General features: G+C 46.0%; 1 protein-coding gene across 1 annotated transcript; it reads right to left on the minus strand.

Moving 5' to 3' along the window:
* Window positions 1-821: 821 nt before the first annotated feature.
* Window positions 822-10292, minus strand: LOC122396237. The gene is made up of 2 exons (XM_043394451.1): window positions 7556-10292; window positions 822-2303 (listed from the first exon to the last, which is right to left on the minus strand). The coding sequence occupies exon 1, from the start codon at window positions 9387-9389 to the stop codon at window positions 7587-7589; it is 1803 nt and encodes a 600-aa protein (XP_043250386.1). The 5' UTR covers window positions 9390-10292; the 3' UTR covers window positions 822-2303; window positions 7556-7586.
* Window positions 10293-16563: the final 6271 nt, after the last annotated feature.

Genomic DNA, 16563 nt, shown 5'->3' on the forward strand with positions numbered 1-16563 from the left:
CTCAGAGTAGAACCAATTTTACTCTGGGGGGGTCTGGAGCTGTTTGGAATCTCGTATCCGCACTCGAATGCGTCATGAATCGGCACATACGTAGAGGAATGTACCGCAAAGAGGTATCCAAACGCAGATGGGACGCCCATTCTCAAAGACATCGGGTCTAGAAGAGGAAGACAAGAGGCTCGCGTTCCACTTAAGGTGCCAATCAAGGCGATTTGCATTCCAGGGACGTTCGTTGGAGTCGCGAAACTGGCGTATCGTCGGCTGTGGTTAACCCTGAAAATTATACGCGAGAACGGAATGTGGTCGACGACGGAGGCTCGCGTGCTTTCATCCAAGAGTGCAGAGGTATGCGGCGTACGTAATGCACCGTGCAGGAAACGCTTGACTTAGAGTCACGGTGAACGCTGTCGATCCTATCCGCGTCCCAGAGTGCCTCGACCCTTACGAAACCATTATCCTTCACCAACGCTACGACCATTAACCCTTTGCGGTCGTATGACCACCTGGACTTGACGTTACATTTCGTTCCAACCGATAATAACTATTAAGACGGTTGGCCAAAACGTCGGTCTTGTCACTTTCGGGAAAATAAGTCGTACAATTTTTACATACCCAAGTTCAAATTTAAAGTAAAAACCTCACCTTTACTACTATCCCCTTAAAAATTTGGTGAGAATAATTTATCTAACTTCAGTAAGTGCAACCAAAGCATAACTTCAATTTACTCCTCGCCACTTCGCAATTTGTTTTGGATCGAATAACAATGACCAAACGTTTGTTTTTAATTGCATTGTTAGTTTATTATTAATTAATTTTGCATGGCAATCGACGCGTAACAATATACATAACAGGTTCGCAATTAATTCAAGAGGATAAGATGGATCTCCCGTTTTCTATAATAATTTATTTACACGTTTCGTCGAAATTGAATGTCGGTCGTTCGCTGTGTGCGGAACACTTATAAGTGCATACGTTGGCTGCGCCCGCTGAACGCCCGCAGCGCGTTTCCCGCACAGTCCCCCAATCGGTTATAACAGACCTGAACACATTAATTGTTTTTGTATATAAATTGTTCAGTCAACGCTTTAAATTTGTTTTGAAAATTATGTAACACCGTTCTGTCTGTATTTCGAGAACGAAGAAATGGTAATTGCGAATATTAAAAAACGATTTGCCTTGGACAGTAGTTCGCCTTAGCATTATTTCCGAGAAAAAAAATTACGTGATTTTTATTAACATTCCGTACACAGAACGGCATTCCACGCGTCGCACGCGAGTCGGTGATCTTTCGAGGCTTACGTAAGGGGACGCGAGCACACGTAAGCGTGTCACGAGAAAATTCAACGAGAATTATTTTCCGTGCGAAATTAAATGACCAGGAAACAAAACTGGGAGATTCCATCGTTGTTTTCGTGCGATAAATATACATACATATATGTTCTTTTTTTTTTGTTTCATGATACACGTCCGCGCGATAAATAAATAACGACGACGTTCGTCTGCGCTTCACAATGAATTTGCGCCATTTTCATTGGTCGACTCTTCGTTTGGCAATATTTTTCAATCATCGAAATCTTTTGATTTAGAAATGTAACTCAAGTTTCTGAACTTGCCAAACGAGGAGTCGATGCGATCGCAATTTTGTGAAAAAAAAAATCTTAATTGTTACTATCGATCCTTAACAATTCGTAACCCTTTAGCTCCAACGTGCAACTATTTGCAGAGAAAAGTCGAATATAAAATTGAGCTGCGATTGAAAATTTCATCCAAAGCGAATCACGCTCTGCAAATATTTATCACGAGAGACGAGTCTCCGGCTAAAGGGTCAATGAGAAATAATTATTGTCGAGCTTTCGTACAATCATCTGGCACATGCGATTAAATAAATAAGTTCCAGTTGCACCTGTGTCCGACTTGGAACTTAAGGACGACTTAAAATCAAAGAATTGTATTTTTTTTCTTAAATCGACGCTTCGCGGTCTTTGTTTCTCTTTTTTTCAAATTTTGGATTTGGAAGACAGCGGAGTGTCGAGTTGCTCCTTCAAAATTCCACTCGATCCTTTCGTTATGGGGGAACTCTGTCGCAAAATGGGATTTTTATAAACGTTACAAAGTAGCTAGAGAAATTTGGATCTAGCTGTAGCACTGGTGCAATGTTCCATCACGAAATCCGTTAACTTTACGCTGGTCTGACGAAGAATCAGAATTCTCCGTTTGCTTGATAACAAATAATCTTTCTCGGTTGTTTAGCTATTTCAATGGCCGCTGGAGAGAGACAGTTAAGTGTTTCGTGACGCGCGAGCCTAGAACAGCCAAAAGGATTACAAAATTTTAATTAGCAAATAAACATATCTGTGACATAGAATTCCAGCGAAGCATCAGATTGGAACGAAAATTCCTCTTGGTTCTCGATCCTTTCTCTTCCCTTCCTTAACCGGCGAATCGAGGATGCAGATTTTCTGCATCTAAATAGATTGCATCTTTTCACTCGTGTCGAACTTGTTTTTAAAGAATCGTAAGAAACAGAGGGGCCGTTCCAACCTGATAATGGCCAAGCATCCACGAAAACTCTCGTGTCATCCCTGCTGTGCAAAACAGTCCCGAGTCCTCTCCATCGAATTCACCATAGCGAAAGGACGGAACGTAGGCTGAGGACGATAAAAAACGGAGATACAGTTCGCGAAGTCGGACGCTTTATGGCGTTTGGCACTGATTCCTATGCTGGACCTTTCAGTGGGCTGTCGTTCGAAGTTGCGTGAAAACGAAATAAAACGAAGGCACTGTCGTGTATGCATAGCGAACGGGTATACCTGTTGCAGGAAGAAAAAGAGTTGGCAGCCTTGGCGTGGAAATGAGATTCGGGTGGCTAGAAATCGTTCTTGATCTCGTTACGGCTCGATATTATCCAATATTTTGCTCATTTCTCGTACTGTATTATGGAATATCGCTAATATCGTCACCGATTTGTTGTCTAGGACCATGTTAAGTTTCAATAACAGCATTCTTGACCTGACATATTCATAGAATATAGGCATAGAATATTGAAGACAATAGTTCATCACTATAACAGGACACATCATCTTGAAATGGTGGATACTTGGAACGTCAAGCCTTTGTTCTGGCTCTGACAGAATGACGAGAAGACATTTTATAATGAAAGTGTTAGACTACTTGGTTGCTCAACAGTGAGTACCTTGAGTTTACAGAGAATCTTAATGATTACTCTAAAGATACTAGTAGCCTTTATGCTTAATGGTATGATATTGGTGGCATACAATTTGACTGAGCCTTTTAGGGTCAATTTACTTTCGACCACCAAGAACTAACAAAAGGCTTTGCTCGTAGACAATGCGACGCGAAGCAATGGCCTCTGATTCACGAACAGTGAAAGGAATTTTCGTGGTGTCGCAACACCGCCATCGAGCGGGATCCAATTCGTTGGACGATAAGTGTCACTGGGTCAGCGTTTCATAAACTCCTCTGACCGCGAAACATGCTGGTTTCCCCTCAGGACAAAACGTCTTATGACAATACGGTGGAAAATAAAGGCAGAATGTCCTCTGGCGAGGCAATTCCGTGATTCGTGGATCGAATCGATAATCGAGCTTTCCTTAATTCTATGGCAACCCGAGTAGCCTTTCAATTCAGAAGCTTGACTCAATACTTTCTTGTTTCACGTTTTAAGCGTTTAGAGACAATTACGAGTATGCGTGCGAAATTATCTGTCTCAGAACACGTATTACTACTTTTACTTTACCTTTTATTAACTTGGTCATTAAGGATAATTTCACTTGCTTATTTAACAGGCTACATTGCCCGAGTTAACTCGAGCGCAACCGTAAAGTCGTTAATAGCTAGGCATCCTCGAGGAATTTTCGATAAAAAATAGTGTTCTACTTTTCAGTAATAGTGTCAGATATGTATCTTTTAATTTGCATATTTGTGACGTCATTCGAGGTTTTTCTCCCCCTCGTGAAGATAATAAATCTTCCAGCAAGCGAAGGAAGCTGTCCAGGCACGCGTGGGTCTCGATTTCCAAACGGTTATTGCACGATAATTCGGTCAGTTGCACCAACAACGCCTTGAAATAAATATGGCGATTCATATTCTCAAACTTCAGACTGTGTTACGCGACGACACGAACGGTGAAACTCGTTGCGAAATTTCCGTCTGACCGACACTTTTCGCCGACGATCAGCGTGTTCGATGAAGCGCAGACAGTTAGAGGAGTGCTTCCAAGGGAACGTTCAACAGTAATTTACATACGTTCAAACGATCATTAACGATGTTTACTCGGGACTTATTTTTGTCACTCATTCCAGAGGGAAATCGCGCGAAGATGCTAATTAAGCCAGCACGAATAACGAGAAGGGTGTTGAGTAATGCATATTCTATTATTCGATAGTTTCTCGCTGGCTATATCTTAAAATTAAAATAATACGTGCATAATTTAATGCAAAATTAATTAGATAGGAAGTTCAGAATTTTAATTTCAATTTAATAACGATGTACGATTTTCTTGTAATTATTTTGGAGAAATTGAATTCGAAGTCGAAAAGGCTCGTTAAGTTTTAAACGAAGTCGACGAAAATATAAATGGAACGACAAAAATGTGTACGTTGCTCTTTAGCGCGAACGAACAAGACGCGAGACAGGTCGGTGAAAAGAAAAAAACTGTCTCGAATTGCGAAATGTAGCGCGTGTAACCGGCTGACATCGACCACGAATCGATGATAATCAAGCCTAATTGTATATGCATACACGGCGATGGCAATGAGTATTCATCGATGCATACGAGCGACAGTCTACAACCAGTTTCGAAATAACCGCGTTCGATGGCCGAACAAACACGAGCGCGACTGAATCGTGTCGCAAAAACTTCGATTTTAATTATGCATTCGAGGTTTTTCTCCGCTTCTGAAATTCTCCGTGGAATTTTATTGAAATCCCGTTCCACGACTTGGCTTGAAATTTGGAAAGTTTAAAAACTTCAACGTACAGTTGAACTCAGCTTGGTAATGTCAATCTTCCCATTTTTGGAGACCTCCATTTTCCAATCTCCGCTATTTTATCCCTAACTAATGAAAATTTCAATTCACAGAATAATCAAGCTACCAAGCAAAGCTGCCCAAAGGATAAACTTTTCCCCCAAGAATATAGGTCTCACGAATTTTTCCCCCGTTTTAGCCGCGCTCTAATTACGATCGCCTCGTTAATTGTGCAGAACGTATTACAAGCTACGTCAGGCGGCGACGTAGCTGCTACCATATTCCAAGATTACATCAGGACTCGGCGTATTTCGTTCTCATGAGTTCGTCAGCGTAATTATTTACCGCGTGTCAAAATGTCAAACGTGATTCCAGTGTCCCGGTCGGTCATTAAATGGCCGCTGGTTATCATCACGGTTAATTTTCCCACAGAAAAATGACCTGATACCAAAGAAGGACGGTACGGTACGCTTCCCCTCAGCACGAACGTTGTCGCTTATGCGATCTTGCCTACTTGTTTCCACAGAGGAAGCGCCGTTGTACGCCATTATGCGCATAAAATGGCAAACTATGCGAACAACACCATTTGGGAAAGTGTAAAATTCAAATTTCGTTTGAAAACTTCCTGCGCGTTTTCTAATTCATTCCCATAAACCCGTTCGAGGCCAATTCTTCGATTGCTTCGCGAAAACAATTTTTCTAAAGCAACGTTTACCTTGAGAAACCAGCCATTTTTTTTTATTATTGTATTCTATTTCCTTCCTCGCGCAGACAATCTGTTCTTTATATTTTCTCATCGATGAAAACAGAACAATGTACGGAGGCTTTAATTTCATGCCACCCTGTGTATCGAAAATCTCCCGTCGTTTCCCTGTCTCGCGTAATTTATTTTTCTCACGCAATTAAGATTAACGTTCGCGTTCTCACGAGCGAGCCGGCTGAAACTCGCGCAGGAGGAATTTCAATCGTCGCCCGTTACCTTTCTAAAAGAAAAAAAAAAAAAATGTATTTCTTTTCCTTCGAAGTAGCTCTTTCATAATTCTCCGAGGTCGTTAGATAATTTTCCAAACAACGAGTAATTTAATCCGCCTCTTCGCGGCGGTTAAAACTGACTGGGAGATCTATTATATTTCTTCTAACTAGACTGTAGATTTTATGGCGTATGATATTATGCTAACCGTATGCAGAAAATATTAACATCGTTCTATTAATTTGTGAAATATATTCTGCATCCATTTTAGCATCCAGGTTACGCGTAACCTACTTTTTAAATAATCCAAGCAATTTAAATATTAATTCCAGGTTATTCGATTTACAGCACGAGCTTGAAAAATATTGGATATTAGCGAGCATAGTCTGGCTTGAAATAAAAATTGAAATTCGTCGGTCGGCTAAAAATGATCCTCAGAAACCCGGTTACCGCGTCTGGAGACGCTCGGATTCTCTGCGAAGCTACCGAATCGTTTTCTCAGAGGAAATATCACGAGGTAGCGAGCTGCATGCCTCCGCGATTTCGTCGTCTAACGAGCTCCAGCCATTAGAACGATCTTCTCGGGCGACAATAATTCGAGCTCGTCTAATTAGCCTGCTCGTTTCGCGACAGGAAGGTCGTTACGTCTCGCGGTGACATTATGTCATCGTGCTTCTGCAATTCCTTTTCCTCCGACGACGATCAACGGGAATTGTATATATCGAACTGCTAATTGAACCAGACTCTAATTACCATGGACGATCGTAACGGCTCAGCAATCTTAGAAGCCAATGAAAAATTCCGTGGATTCGGAATCATGCGAGATCTCGGACGCTTCGACGAAGGCAAACGAGATTCCTGGCGTGGGATAACTTTCTCCCAAAATATTTCGAACCACCGATTTTACCTCGAGGATTAATTATTTCCTAGCATCTTCCGAGAATACCGTAAAACAAGTGGTAACAAATTTGTTGCCTAATCGTCATCAGGGAGCTCTTGATTCGACGAAGAAGATCGACTTTCAAGATGAGATTAACGAGGTCACAAGGTAGAAACCCGACGACGAAGATGAGACCGGGCTCCTCCATCCAGCTTTTTGCCGGAGTAATTTTCCTACTCGGGCAAACGCTCTTCCGAGAATCGAAAGCCAACCTGAACCAGTCGCTCAGGCCACCCATCACGATTTTCCACGCTAACGCTGCGAACGAATGGACTTTTTGCCCCGGAGGAACAGACTCTTTCCTCCTTAAACGAGTCGAAAAACTTCGATTTACAGAGACACTCGGTCCCCACCCAAAAAAAGACAAGGATGCTACCTCCTATACCTATCAGAGAACGTTTCCCGTTTCATTCATGCTTTCCCCCTATCCGCAGAGTCCAGTCACGAAGTCCTCGCCCACGGACTACATTGATCGATAAACGAACGGCTACCGTGTTCTGCTCGACTCGAAACAAATTATTCACTCGTCCAGGGAATCTTCGATAAGAACGTTCCTCGCGACCTAACCCTATCTAACTCTCTCGGGCGACCCAAGAAACGCAGAGCGCGTAACGCGTCCGGACGCTTGGCAACTTCCATTCTGAGGCTCTGACGCACTTGCGAGTCGACGTCGGACGTCTGGAGGGTCCTAACGAGGCCGAGGCCTGGGCAGCGGCTGGAGCTGTTGCTGCTGATGATGGGAGTACCCGCTCCTGGAGTTGGCCTGGGGCAGTATTCTTTCCGGGCTGTCGTCCAGGTTCAGGCCAGCGACCAGTTGGGCAATCTCTCTGTCCTTCTTCTCCTCCTTGGGTAGCGCGTTGCCGTTCTGGCCGCTGAAGCCCAGAGAGGCCAAGCTGCCGTGGCTCCTGCTGCGGTGCTCGGCACGGATGCTGTAAGAAAACGCCCTCTCGTTCAAGTGGCCCTTCCGTCGGTAGATCCCGGTACCGAAACGGGACTCGTTCTCAGGATTATCGGCGGCCCGGTTCATCTCCGCCGTTGTCAGATCCGCGTGGGAGGCGGCTAACCTTCTCGATGCCCCCAGAGTGGAGGTCTCGCCGTCAGGGTGCTGTCTCCTGCCTCTGTTGCCGGCCGTGCCGTACGTTCCAGCCGGGTACATGGCCGTTGCTGGCGGTGGAGGCACCACCGGCAGCGGAGCGTAGACCGGGACGATCGGGGCAGCCGCTGGAATGGGTCTGAGGCCCCGTGGATGATGATGCGCTTTCCTGGGCAAGGTGGCGGCCGGTACCAGCAGAACCGGAGCTGGTCTGGCCAGGGTACCAGCGACGGAACGACTACTGGGCGGCAAGGGATGCGGATGATAGTGCTGTTGCCTCACCGGGTGACCCAGAGTGTGATGTCCGTGGCCGTTGGTGTACATTCCTTGATGGAGCTGAGGGTGAAGATGAGCCTGCTGCAGCGGGTCCTCGTGCAAGGCTCGGTTCTTCAGTTTTTTGAGCTTTTTATTTGCTTTCCTGCGGACGGACGACGACGAGGACTCCTCCAGGAGCAAGGGTTGAGCAGGAGGAGGTGGTGGTGGTGGCGGGGGAGGCGGAGCAACCAGTTGACGGGGCCTGGAACCCTTTGTGCTTCGCAGGGTGCCCTGTTCTTGATACAGGCCATCGACTTCGTCGCGACCCCTGGCCCAAACCTTGTGATTCTCGTCGCCGTTATAGAGGCTCAAGTCATCCGTCGAGGTGCTGTCGAGACGGGTCGCTTGAGGACTGTCCAGAGTGGTGCTGGAGCCACCGAGAGTGTGGTAGAGGCTGTTGCTCGAAGGATGACCGGTCGTCACACCGTTTGTCGTCGTCGTGGTTGGGTCCAGGCCCTTGGCGTAGCTGCTGTCCGCGTACGCGTGGAAACAACACCTGACAAGGGCGTTGGCCGCCATGTCACGCTTGCAAATGAACGCATGACATTCGAGAACCTTGATACCGGTTGTTCGTCTGAGAACAGCGGCGAACAGGGGCGGATGATTGGCGCTAGGCGTCCTGGCGAACGGCGAGTCCAAAGGTAGGAACCTGGTGTTCGAGGAGTCCCCATTTCCGCCCTTCACGTGCCGAACGGCTGCGCAATAGTGCAACGCTTCGATGGGGAAGAACCTGGTGACCTTCTTGCGATGCTCGTCGACGTTCTCCAGCAGAAGGCCGTTGCTCCAGACGCTCAGCCAGGAATCGATTCCACGTGCTCCGAGGGCACCCTGTTCGGGGTACAGTTCTCGAAGCGGTTCCTGGACGCCCAGCAGACCCTCTTTGCTCGCGTGGGGCACCGAGCTGCCCAGGTAGAGGACTCTGCACCGGCAGTACGGCGTTGCCGTGTCTTGGTTCGCACCCCTCATCTTTCCAACCGACTCGCTCGATCGACTCGACCCGGGAACGGGCGATGCAAAGACCAAAGAGTCGCCTCTCTTCCCCGGCGCAAGGAAAAAGTCTACCGACGAACTCGAACAGACCATGCACGATCCTAAGGATGCTACGGAGTCAGAATACCCGAACCATCGAACACCGTTCGAAGCGACATCCAAAGAGCACACGCGGCCTTACCACCGAGCACACGGAAACCCGGGGGACTCCACCCGGTAATTCACTCCACTCGCGATTACGCAGTCACTTTCCAAAGACGCAGCCCGTACGACGTTGCAAAATACGCGTGCGTGGACGACAAGGAGAGCCGCTCTCCAGCTATTTCGCAGCAGCTGTAGCCGCCACTCGCTCGAGATCGCGTCAGGCCATTATGGCCGCCTTCTGACGGCCTCCCCCACCCGGCGGGCAGCGTTCCTTTTTCCTCCTTCTCGGCGTCTCTCTTGGCCGGCTCTCGCCAACCTTTTCCAACCTCCCACTCTACCTGGTCGGGTCCTGTGGTATGCAGCGTACACCAGTGGCGTCGCCGTCCTCCCGGTCGCCCCTCGCCTCCACGTGTGCCGATCGGACAGGTACACACACCCGGACTCACCGACGCGACGTGGAATTCAGCGGGCCCGCTGCGCGGCGCGTCGGCGCTGGTGGAATCCAGAGGCGCGGCCGCAGGCGTCAGCCACGCGAGCCGTCGTCTCCGACGTTCCTGCGAATATCATCGGCTCGAACGACGAAAATGCCGATACGCGCACGGTACCCGGGCCCTTTGGAATCCTGATAAACCGACTCCGCGCGGGGTCCGTCTTCCCTCGATCACGGACGCTGGGCCCCGCTCACAGATGGCGCTGTCTTTTTGCGCTCGCCTGGCGATCACGAACGCTGATTCTGATATTTTTCCAGATTCCCCGGGAGTTGCTCGCACCAGCGATGACGGAGGACACACGACGGAGTGGACAGTCTCCTTTAGGCTCACCGAACGCGCACGAATGCGAGTGGAACAGCGAACTGCGACCGCTTGCACGCTCCTCGTCGAACTGAAGTCCGGTGGAAGGCGTGAGACTTCGTCGGTCGGGGCCCCACCACCGCCGACCTGGCCCCTCTTTCTCCTTCGCGGGTCGGTTTTCTGCTCCGAGAGAGGCACTCCCTGGCTTGTCGTGTCGCCGCGCTCGCCTCGGGAACCCTTCGCTCGATGGGGTGCTCGGAATTGTGCCGAGGGAAATGGGCATTCTTAGGCTGATTTTATGGAGGAACGCTAATGGCTCTCGCCTTTTTCCTTGACTGTGATGCAACCTAGCGTTTTGTCGCCGACGGTTGCAATATTGCGCGCTTTACAGCGGTTCGCGGAGGACTTTGTCCCCGGGCTTCCGAAGGTCTGACTCACGCCGATGGCCGACGACGATCCTCGAGGTCTTTTCTTCTCGAAAAGGTTCGTCCCTGAAGATACGCGTTTAATGGATAGCTCGTGCGGAACCTTGCGTCTCGTGTACAAGGTGTTCGGCCACCTCTGGGAAAAAATTTGAATGGGGGATTCGAGAGGCCAAAATAAGACGAAAGTCATGAATACCAATTTGTTGATTGAGGCTTCGTTAAAAAGTTATTAACGTTTAAAGTTCTATACCGACTGGAAAATTTTTCGTCGAAAAAAAAATTTCAAATCGTTTTGAAGAAAATACTTTAATTAATACAGAAAATTCGTGCAATTATCGAGACTCCTAGGATGATTGAGGTAACCGATGAGAACTAGCATCTCGTGTCTCCGTTCTTATTGCATAACGACCATCTCCTTCACTCGTTGACATCGTGCAATGAACGAGGCGTTCATGCAATAAATTAAGGATCTTTTTATATCGTATTTGTACACTGGACTAAAAAACAGTTCTCCTTGCTATAAGCTAGAATCAAAGATAAACCGCAAAGACTCTGTTGCATCTGTAGGAATTATTATACGCGTTCGTAGGTTTATTTACGATTCACTGCTTACGGTGCTAGTAGCAGAGCGGACAACAATTTTTTGGGCCAGTGCACGTACAGAAATCCTTCGTATTATGTAGTCAGAGTCGTTTGTGTCTTGAAAGCATGGGGGTACGAGACTGGAATGGGTCTTCCTGGCTTTAGACAGGTCGAAAACTCCGATCAAGCTGATATTCTCCTATATCTGGGTTTCTACCTTGGTAGTATCCTGGTGCGGAGAATTTCGGCGAAGTTGGCGGGCCCACTTTGGTCAAATCCATTCACCTCACCTCCACGATGGGGCCCCTGGGACTCTGTACACGATGCAGAGTGCGAAAGAGTGAGTGGTAAGTGGCTACAAATCAAACTGGACCACGATTAAAGAAGACACAAGTGTATAATCCCTACAGTTAACCCCTTCCCGTGCTTTAACGAGTCTGACTCGTGATGAAGATTTTGGCCCAAGCATGAACATTAACGTAACCATTAACGTAAACATTACGAGCCAGGCTCGCGGACAGCAAATCACGATCGTGATTGAGTTTTAGTTCCTATCAGTACGCCACAAGAGTCGGTCGCGATTCATAATCTCTGTTGCAAAGCAGTTTAGTATCAGTCTGGTCCGCTTACCGCGCGTAGACGCCTATAGTTTGGGCCCGGATTCAAGATCTCAAAGTCTTGAGAGAGTTGACAATTTTGGGTTATGACTCTTGGCAGTTGGTTGAACCAGGGACTAGATTATAGAGATCGCAGTGAAGTAGTGAAGTGTGAAATATGCGAGTGAAACTTGACATTGGTCGTGAAATAAAAACAAAAATTTGCAGAATTGCAGAACGGACCGTTCCAAAGTCCAAATTTTATTTAGAAATGGTCCTGTGTTGCATAAAAGAAACATGGACAGCGTTTTTAATCGCAATACACGCTATGTGGCCCCATACAGGTGCACCCGTATGAGTTTACCCGGGAACACTGAACTCGTGCTTGTCAGCGAGTCGGATACCTATTCGAACGTATTTACAATTTTAATCGAAACTGATTAAATCGGGCTCGACGCGCGAAAAGAAAGTAGTCCGAGTTCGTTACCACCGGACTCGTAGTCCTGAGTAGCTAACCAACAAGCTAATAGCTGATTCTCTAAAGATCTCGTCAACAAACGAAGAAAGTACCTCGATCATACAAAGATATCGTTACTTTAATTTTCTACGAATTTTATTTATTCATTCAAAGCTATTAGATGACCCCTTCTTTACAAAAATGTAAAATTTCGTAGGGATACCTAATTAGGGTTGCCTATGAATTTGAAAGTACGACAATTGAATTGGGACGCCAATTTGTTAGTAAAGTAGCAGTTGAAATGATCGCAAATTACTTATGAATACAGCACGCGTTGTAATTGAATACGAGCAATAAATTGGTTTCATAAATATTTATCGAAACGGTTTCTCGTTAGAACTATGTGTCGCGACGAAAGGTTGAGGAAGAACGGACGGCTGAACTTCGAGGCAGCTTTCTGAGCGTCCTTTCATTCGATGCCCCTGGACAGAGCGTTAAAGGTCAGAATTCTCAAGGAAAACTGCGTTTGCTAGAACATTTTCATCCGGGAATTTTCTACCTGGCTTGCATCTACAGTCGAAGGCTCCTTTTGTGTAACTTCTGAAAGAGTCTAACATAAAGAGATTCTGTTAAACGTCTGTGTTTTAAAAGACTCTTCATTGGAGACTTCTCAGTTCTTCTATTAGGAGATAATCTAATCTCGAACTAGTCTCAGCTTATCCCAAACTCAGTCCCAATCGTTTAGAGACATTCGTAGTCTGTATTAGAACTTGTTCCACAACAAAGAACGTTTCTCAGCATTGGCGTAGACGTAAACCGTTCGAAGCTAAATCTTTCGAGTATTCCTAGGGTTTCCTAGAATTCTTTTCTCATAATTTGCGGTCACCTGTGGCGCGAAGGACCAGGTAATCGTTCGAAGGAAAAGTGCCAGGGTCTCAAGCTGGAATCCGTTGTTCCAGGCAGGTGGCAGCCTTCAGATAAGTACGCACCTGTGCCCGAGCACACCGACCCGCCCTTTATAGGTCAGAGACTGCGCGTGCAACGCGGTAGACCTGAATGCGTGCGATTCTCTTTTGACAGAAGCCGATTCGAGGTCTCCAGGTCGAGTCGTCTGGATGTCCGTTCCGTTCCTGTGCCGTGCGACCGCGAGAAGGCGAAATCGCGAACACGCGTTGCGCAACAGCACGAATCGAAACGTCTGCATGGCACTTCGGGCTCTAATGGGGTACGCAGACCATTAATCATACGACGAGTCGTTACGAAGGTGTTCCAACTTGTCCTGCGTTCTTTTTTCGCGTCGACCTAACGACCAGTCGTTTGGCAAATTTTGCTTAAAGCGGCACGCCGAGAGAGGAATATTTTAAGTCACAAAATAAAAAATAAAGGTGAAAAATTCCTCCTGGTAGGTAGAGCAACGCGCGCGTTGGCATTGCTCCAGCTACCAGAAGGAATTTTCCACTTTTATTTTTGATTTATGACGGGTTGTATAATCTCACTTTTATAATTGTAACCAGCAGACGCTGTTTAATTAATTTATTTGCTTAAAATCGAGCGAAAGAAACGTATTCCTCGGTTTATATTGTAAGTCGAAGGAAACCAGTTATCGTTTCTCTGGTCCATAACTACCAGAACCTATTATTACCCTCAATTTGCAATCAGTCATGGTTGTTCCTGCTCGTCTGTTATTTATATTTCTGTGTCAACGTTGTGATTTAAAATATAGAAGGTCGGGGATATCTTGTTTGCAAGGTTTAAGACGCGACGAATCTGGTTTGGAGTTTCCGGTTCTCCCCCTGCAATTTTTACGGGTTCTTTAGATTAAAAGCTGGCCAATGGCTGGCGGAACCGGACGACGACAATGTTTTCCACGTAATTAGTCGCGACCGTATCGTGGACAGGAAAGGAAGACGAAATCTAGGAACGTGAACGAGTCACGTGAAGCCGGTTAAAAGTGGAGGCAGTATCGCGTGACCGGGGGAAACCCTGACCGTGGCCCAATGACGAGAATTTTCGTACTTGGAAAACGGTCCGCGTAACCTTTCGCATGCTTCGCGCGTTTCAGTAATTTTGCAACTCTCAAATGGCCCGAGGAAAGTGGAACATAAGAGGAACACGACAATTACCCGTTGTAAAACAAGCATTAAGAAATTTCTGTTGGGGATATATAATAATGCAAACAGTCGAGCTGGTGGTACATAATTTTTATTCGTAATATAATAATACAGTTTTCGATCAGGGAAGTTTACAAAATTTTATCCGCGTCTGGCTATCTCGACGAACGTTTTCGTTCTAGTGTTTCGAGTATGAGGACCGAGAAAACAAATTTGTAAGATGTAGAAGCCCCAAAAACAGTCGTGCATTCCTGCCCAATCGAGAACGGGCGCATTAGTATGCAAATAGTCGGATCCAGGCTTCTCGGAGTATTTATTCGAGAAGATGGAACCGCTTATCCTACGTTTAACGACCGAAGGACGACCATGCCTTTATGCGAAGCGATACCCCAGGCGTTGAAATCACCGGTTCCTCGCTGGCGTCGACGTAAATTCTCTCGATTTTCAGGACGATGCGTGCTCGCGCGCGTTTTACGATCCTCGAATACTCTTATTTGGGTTCCAAGTAGATTCCGTTGCCTTTCTCCGAATGATTTTTCCTTTTGTTGCTCGGGGAAAAAGGATTGGTCGTCCGGATCATCGACCGATTACTCGTTAGCAATGGTTTGCCTACAAACTCGTGCCATTCCTCGACTCCCAACGAAAATCAAATCTCGAAAAACAGGTACTCGAATTCTACGAATAAACTTTGGTTATTTAAGTATTTTATTTTATTTTTCATACTGTTGGATTTCCAAATAGAGAGTGTAGAATCAAATTCTCTCTGTTGCACCCTGATCTTTCGAAGATTCCTGGAATCGACGATCGAGTGGGTCAGTGGATCGTCGTCGCGTTAATTACGTGGAAACCAGAAGTTGGAATCGCCACCTCGGTCAGGAATTCAGGAAGTCTCTACGCCATTTTGAATATCGTGCATGGCACGATTAAATCCTTCTTATATTTATTTTTGGTACTTCAATATATGGACGATGTCGAAGTTATTTCTGTGAAAACATTATCTCTTTTTCTAGATTGACACGTAGATAACGTCGAGTCAGAATATCTTTTTGAAATATGCATTTAACAATCTTAAATGAATATTATTCACTTGGAAGTTGTTCTTCCTGCTGATTAATGAGTTTCTATAATAGAATTCTCTTCGTTTGGCCGCGACGTCGGTGTTGATGATGTAATTTCCGTATTCAGTGGCTGCGGACGGATAAATAATAAATAACAGCGAGATCGGCGACAGACTTTTACCGGGCGGTTCGGAGCCGCAAAGAAATTCCACTTCGTGTTTCCGGTAAAGGAGAAGTACCGGTCTCGCGGCGGCGGGGAAAGCTTTCAAAACACTTGGCAATCTTCTTTCTCTTTTTCCGGGTTAACGACGCCGGGGCGCTTGTTCGTTTCCTTTTTCCGCGAACCGTTGTTTACAAAAAAATAACCAACAACATCGACTCTGAATTAAAAAGGAACGCTAGCCAAGAATCCCTGAATTTAAAGTCAAACTCTATCCGCCAACATTCCAGATCAATTTTTATTGAAAAAGTACCGGATCGATCGAGAGTTACAAAATTATTAAATTCTGGATGCATCTTAGTATGATGTATGAAAAGTATACTTTGAAATATTTAAATTTGGAGGAAAATTGTTCGATTTAAAATCGTTATTAAGGGGCAGGCGGAGCTTGAGAAACACTGCTTTGGCGCGTCAGCATTTAGAAGCGATTAGTTAGAGTCCGTTCGTACAAGAATACCGACACCTTTTTGGATACCGTTCGAACGGTTCGAGGTTAGTTTAAGCCACTTTAAGCCGACGATAAAAAGCCTTCCCGTGACTAGGAAGAATATCGGTCAAGATATTCTAAGCGTCGATGCATGACAATCTTTTGCCTACAAGTTTACGTTCGACGGAACGCCGTTTCTGGCGTAAAACGTGTACCGTTTCGAATTTGCTAAGAATGCGCGTGGACGCGATCAACGACCCTCTCGCGAACTTTCAATTCCCGATTCTATAATCTCTAATATTTTCTTAGACATTAGCCTTCATTACCCAAACCAGCCTCATTACGAAGATCTAGTTCGTTCGAATCAAAAATAGATTTCCTGCTAATTGCATTTTTCAAACAGCTGATTCGGTATATAAAATATAAATACCTGTAACAAATAATAAAATCTAACGA

The sequence above is a fragment of the Colletes gigas genome, unplaced genomic scaffold (assembly GCF_013123115.1).
Source record: "Colletes gigas isolate AHSC1104 unplaced genomic scaffold, ASM1312311v1 Colletes_gigas_Sc00007, whole genome shotgun sequence".
Taxonomy (NCBI): Eukaryota; Metazoa; Arthropoda; class Insecta; order Hymenoptera; family Colletidae; genus Colletes; species Colletes gigas.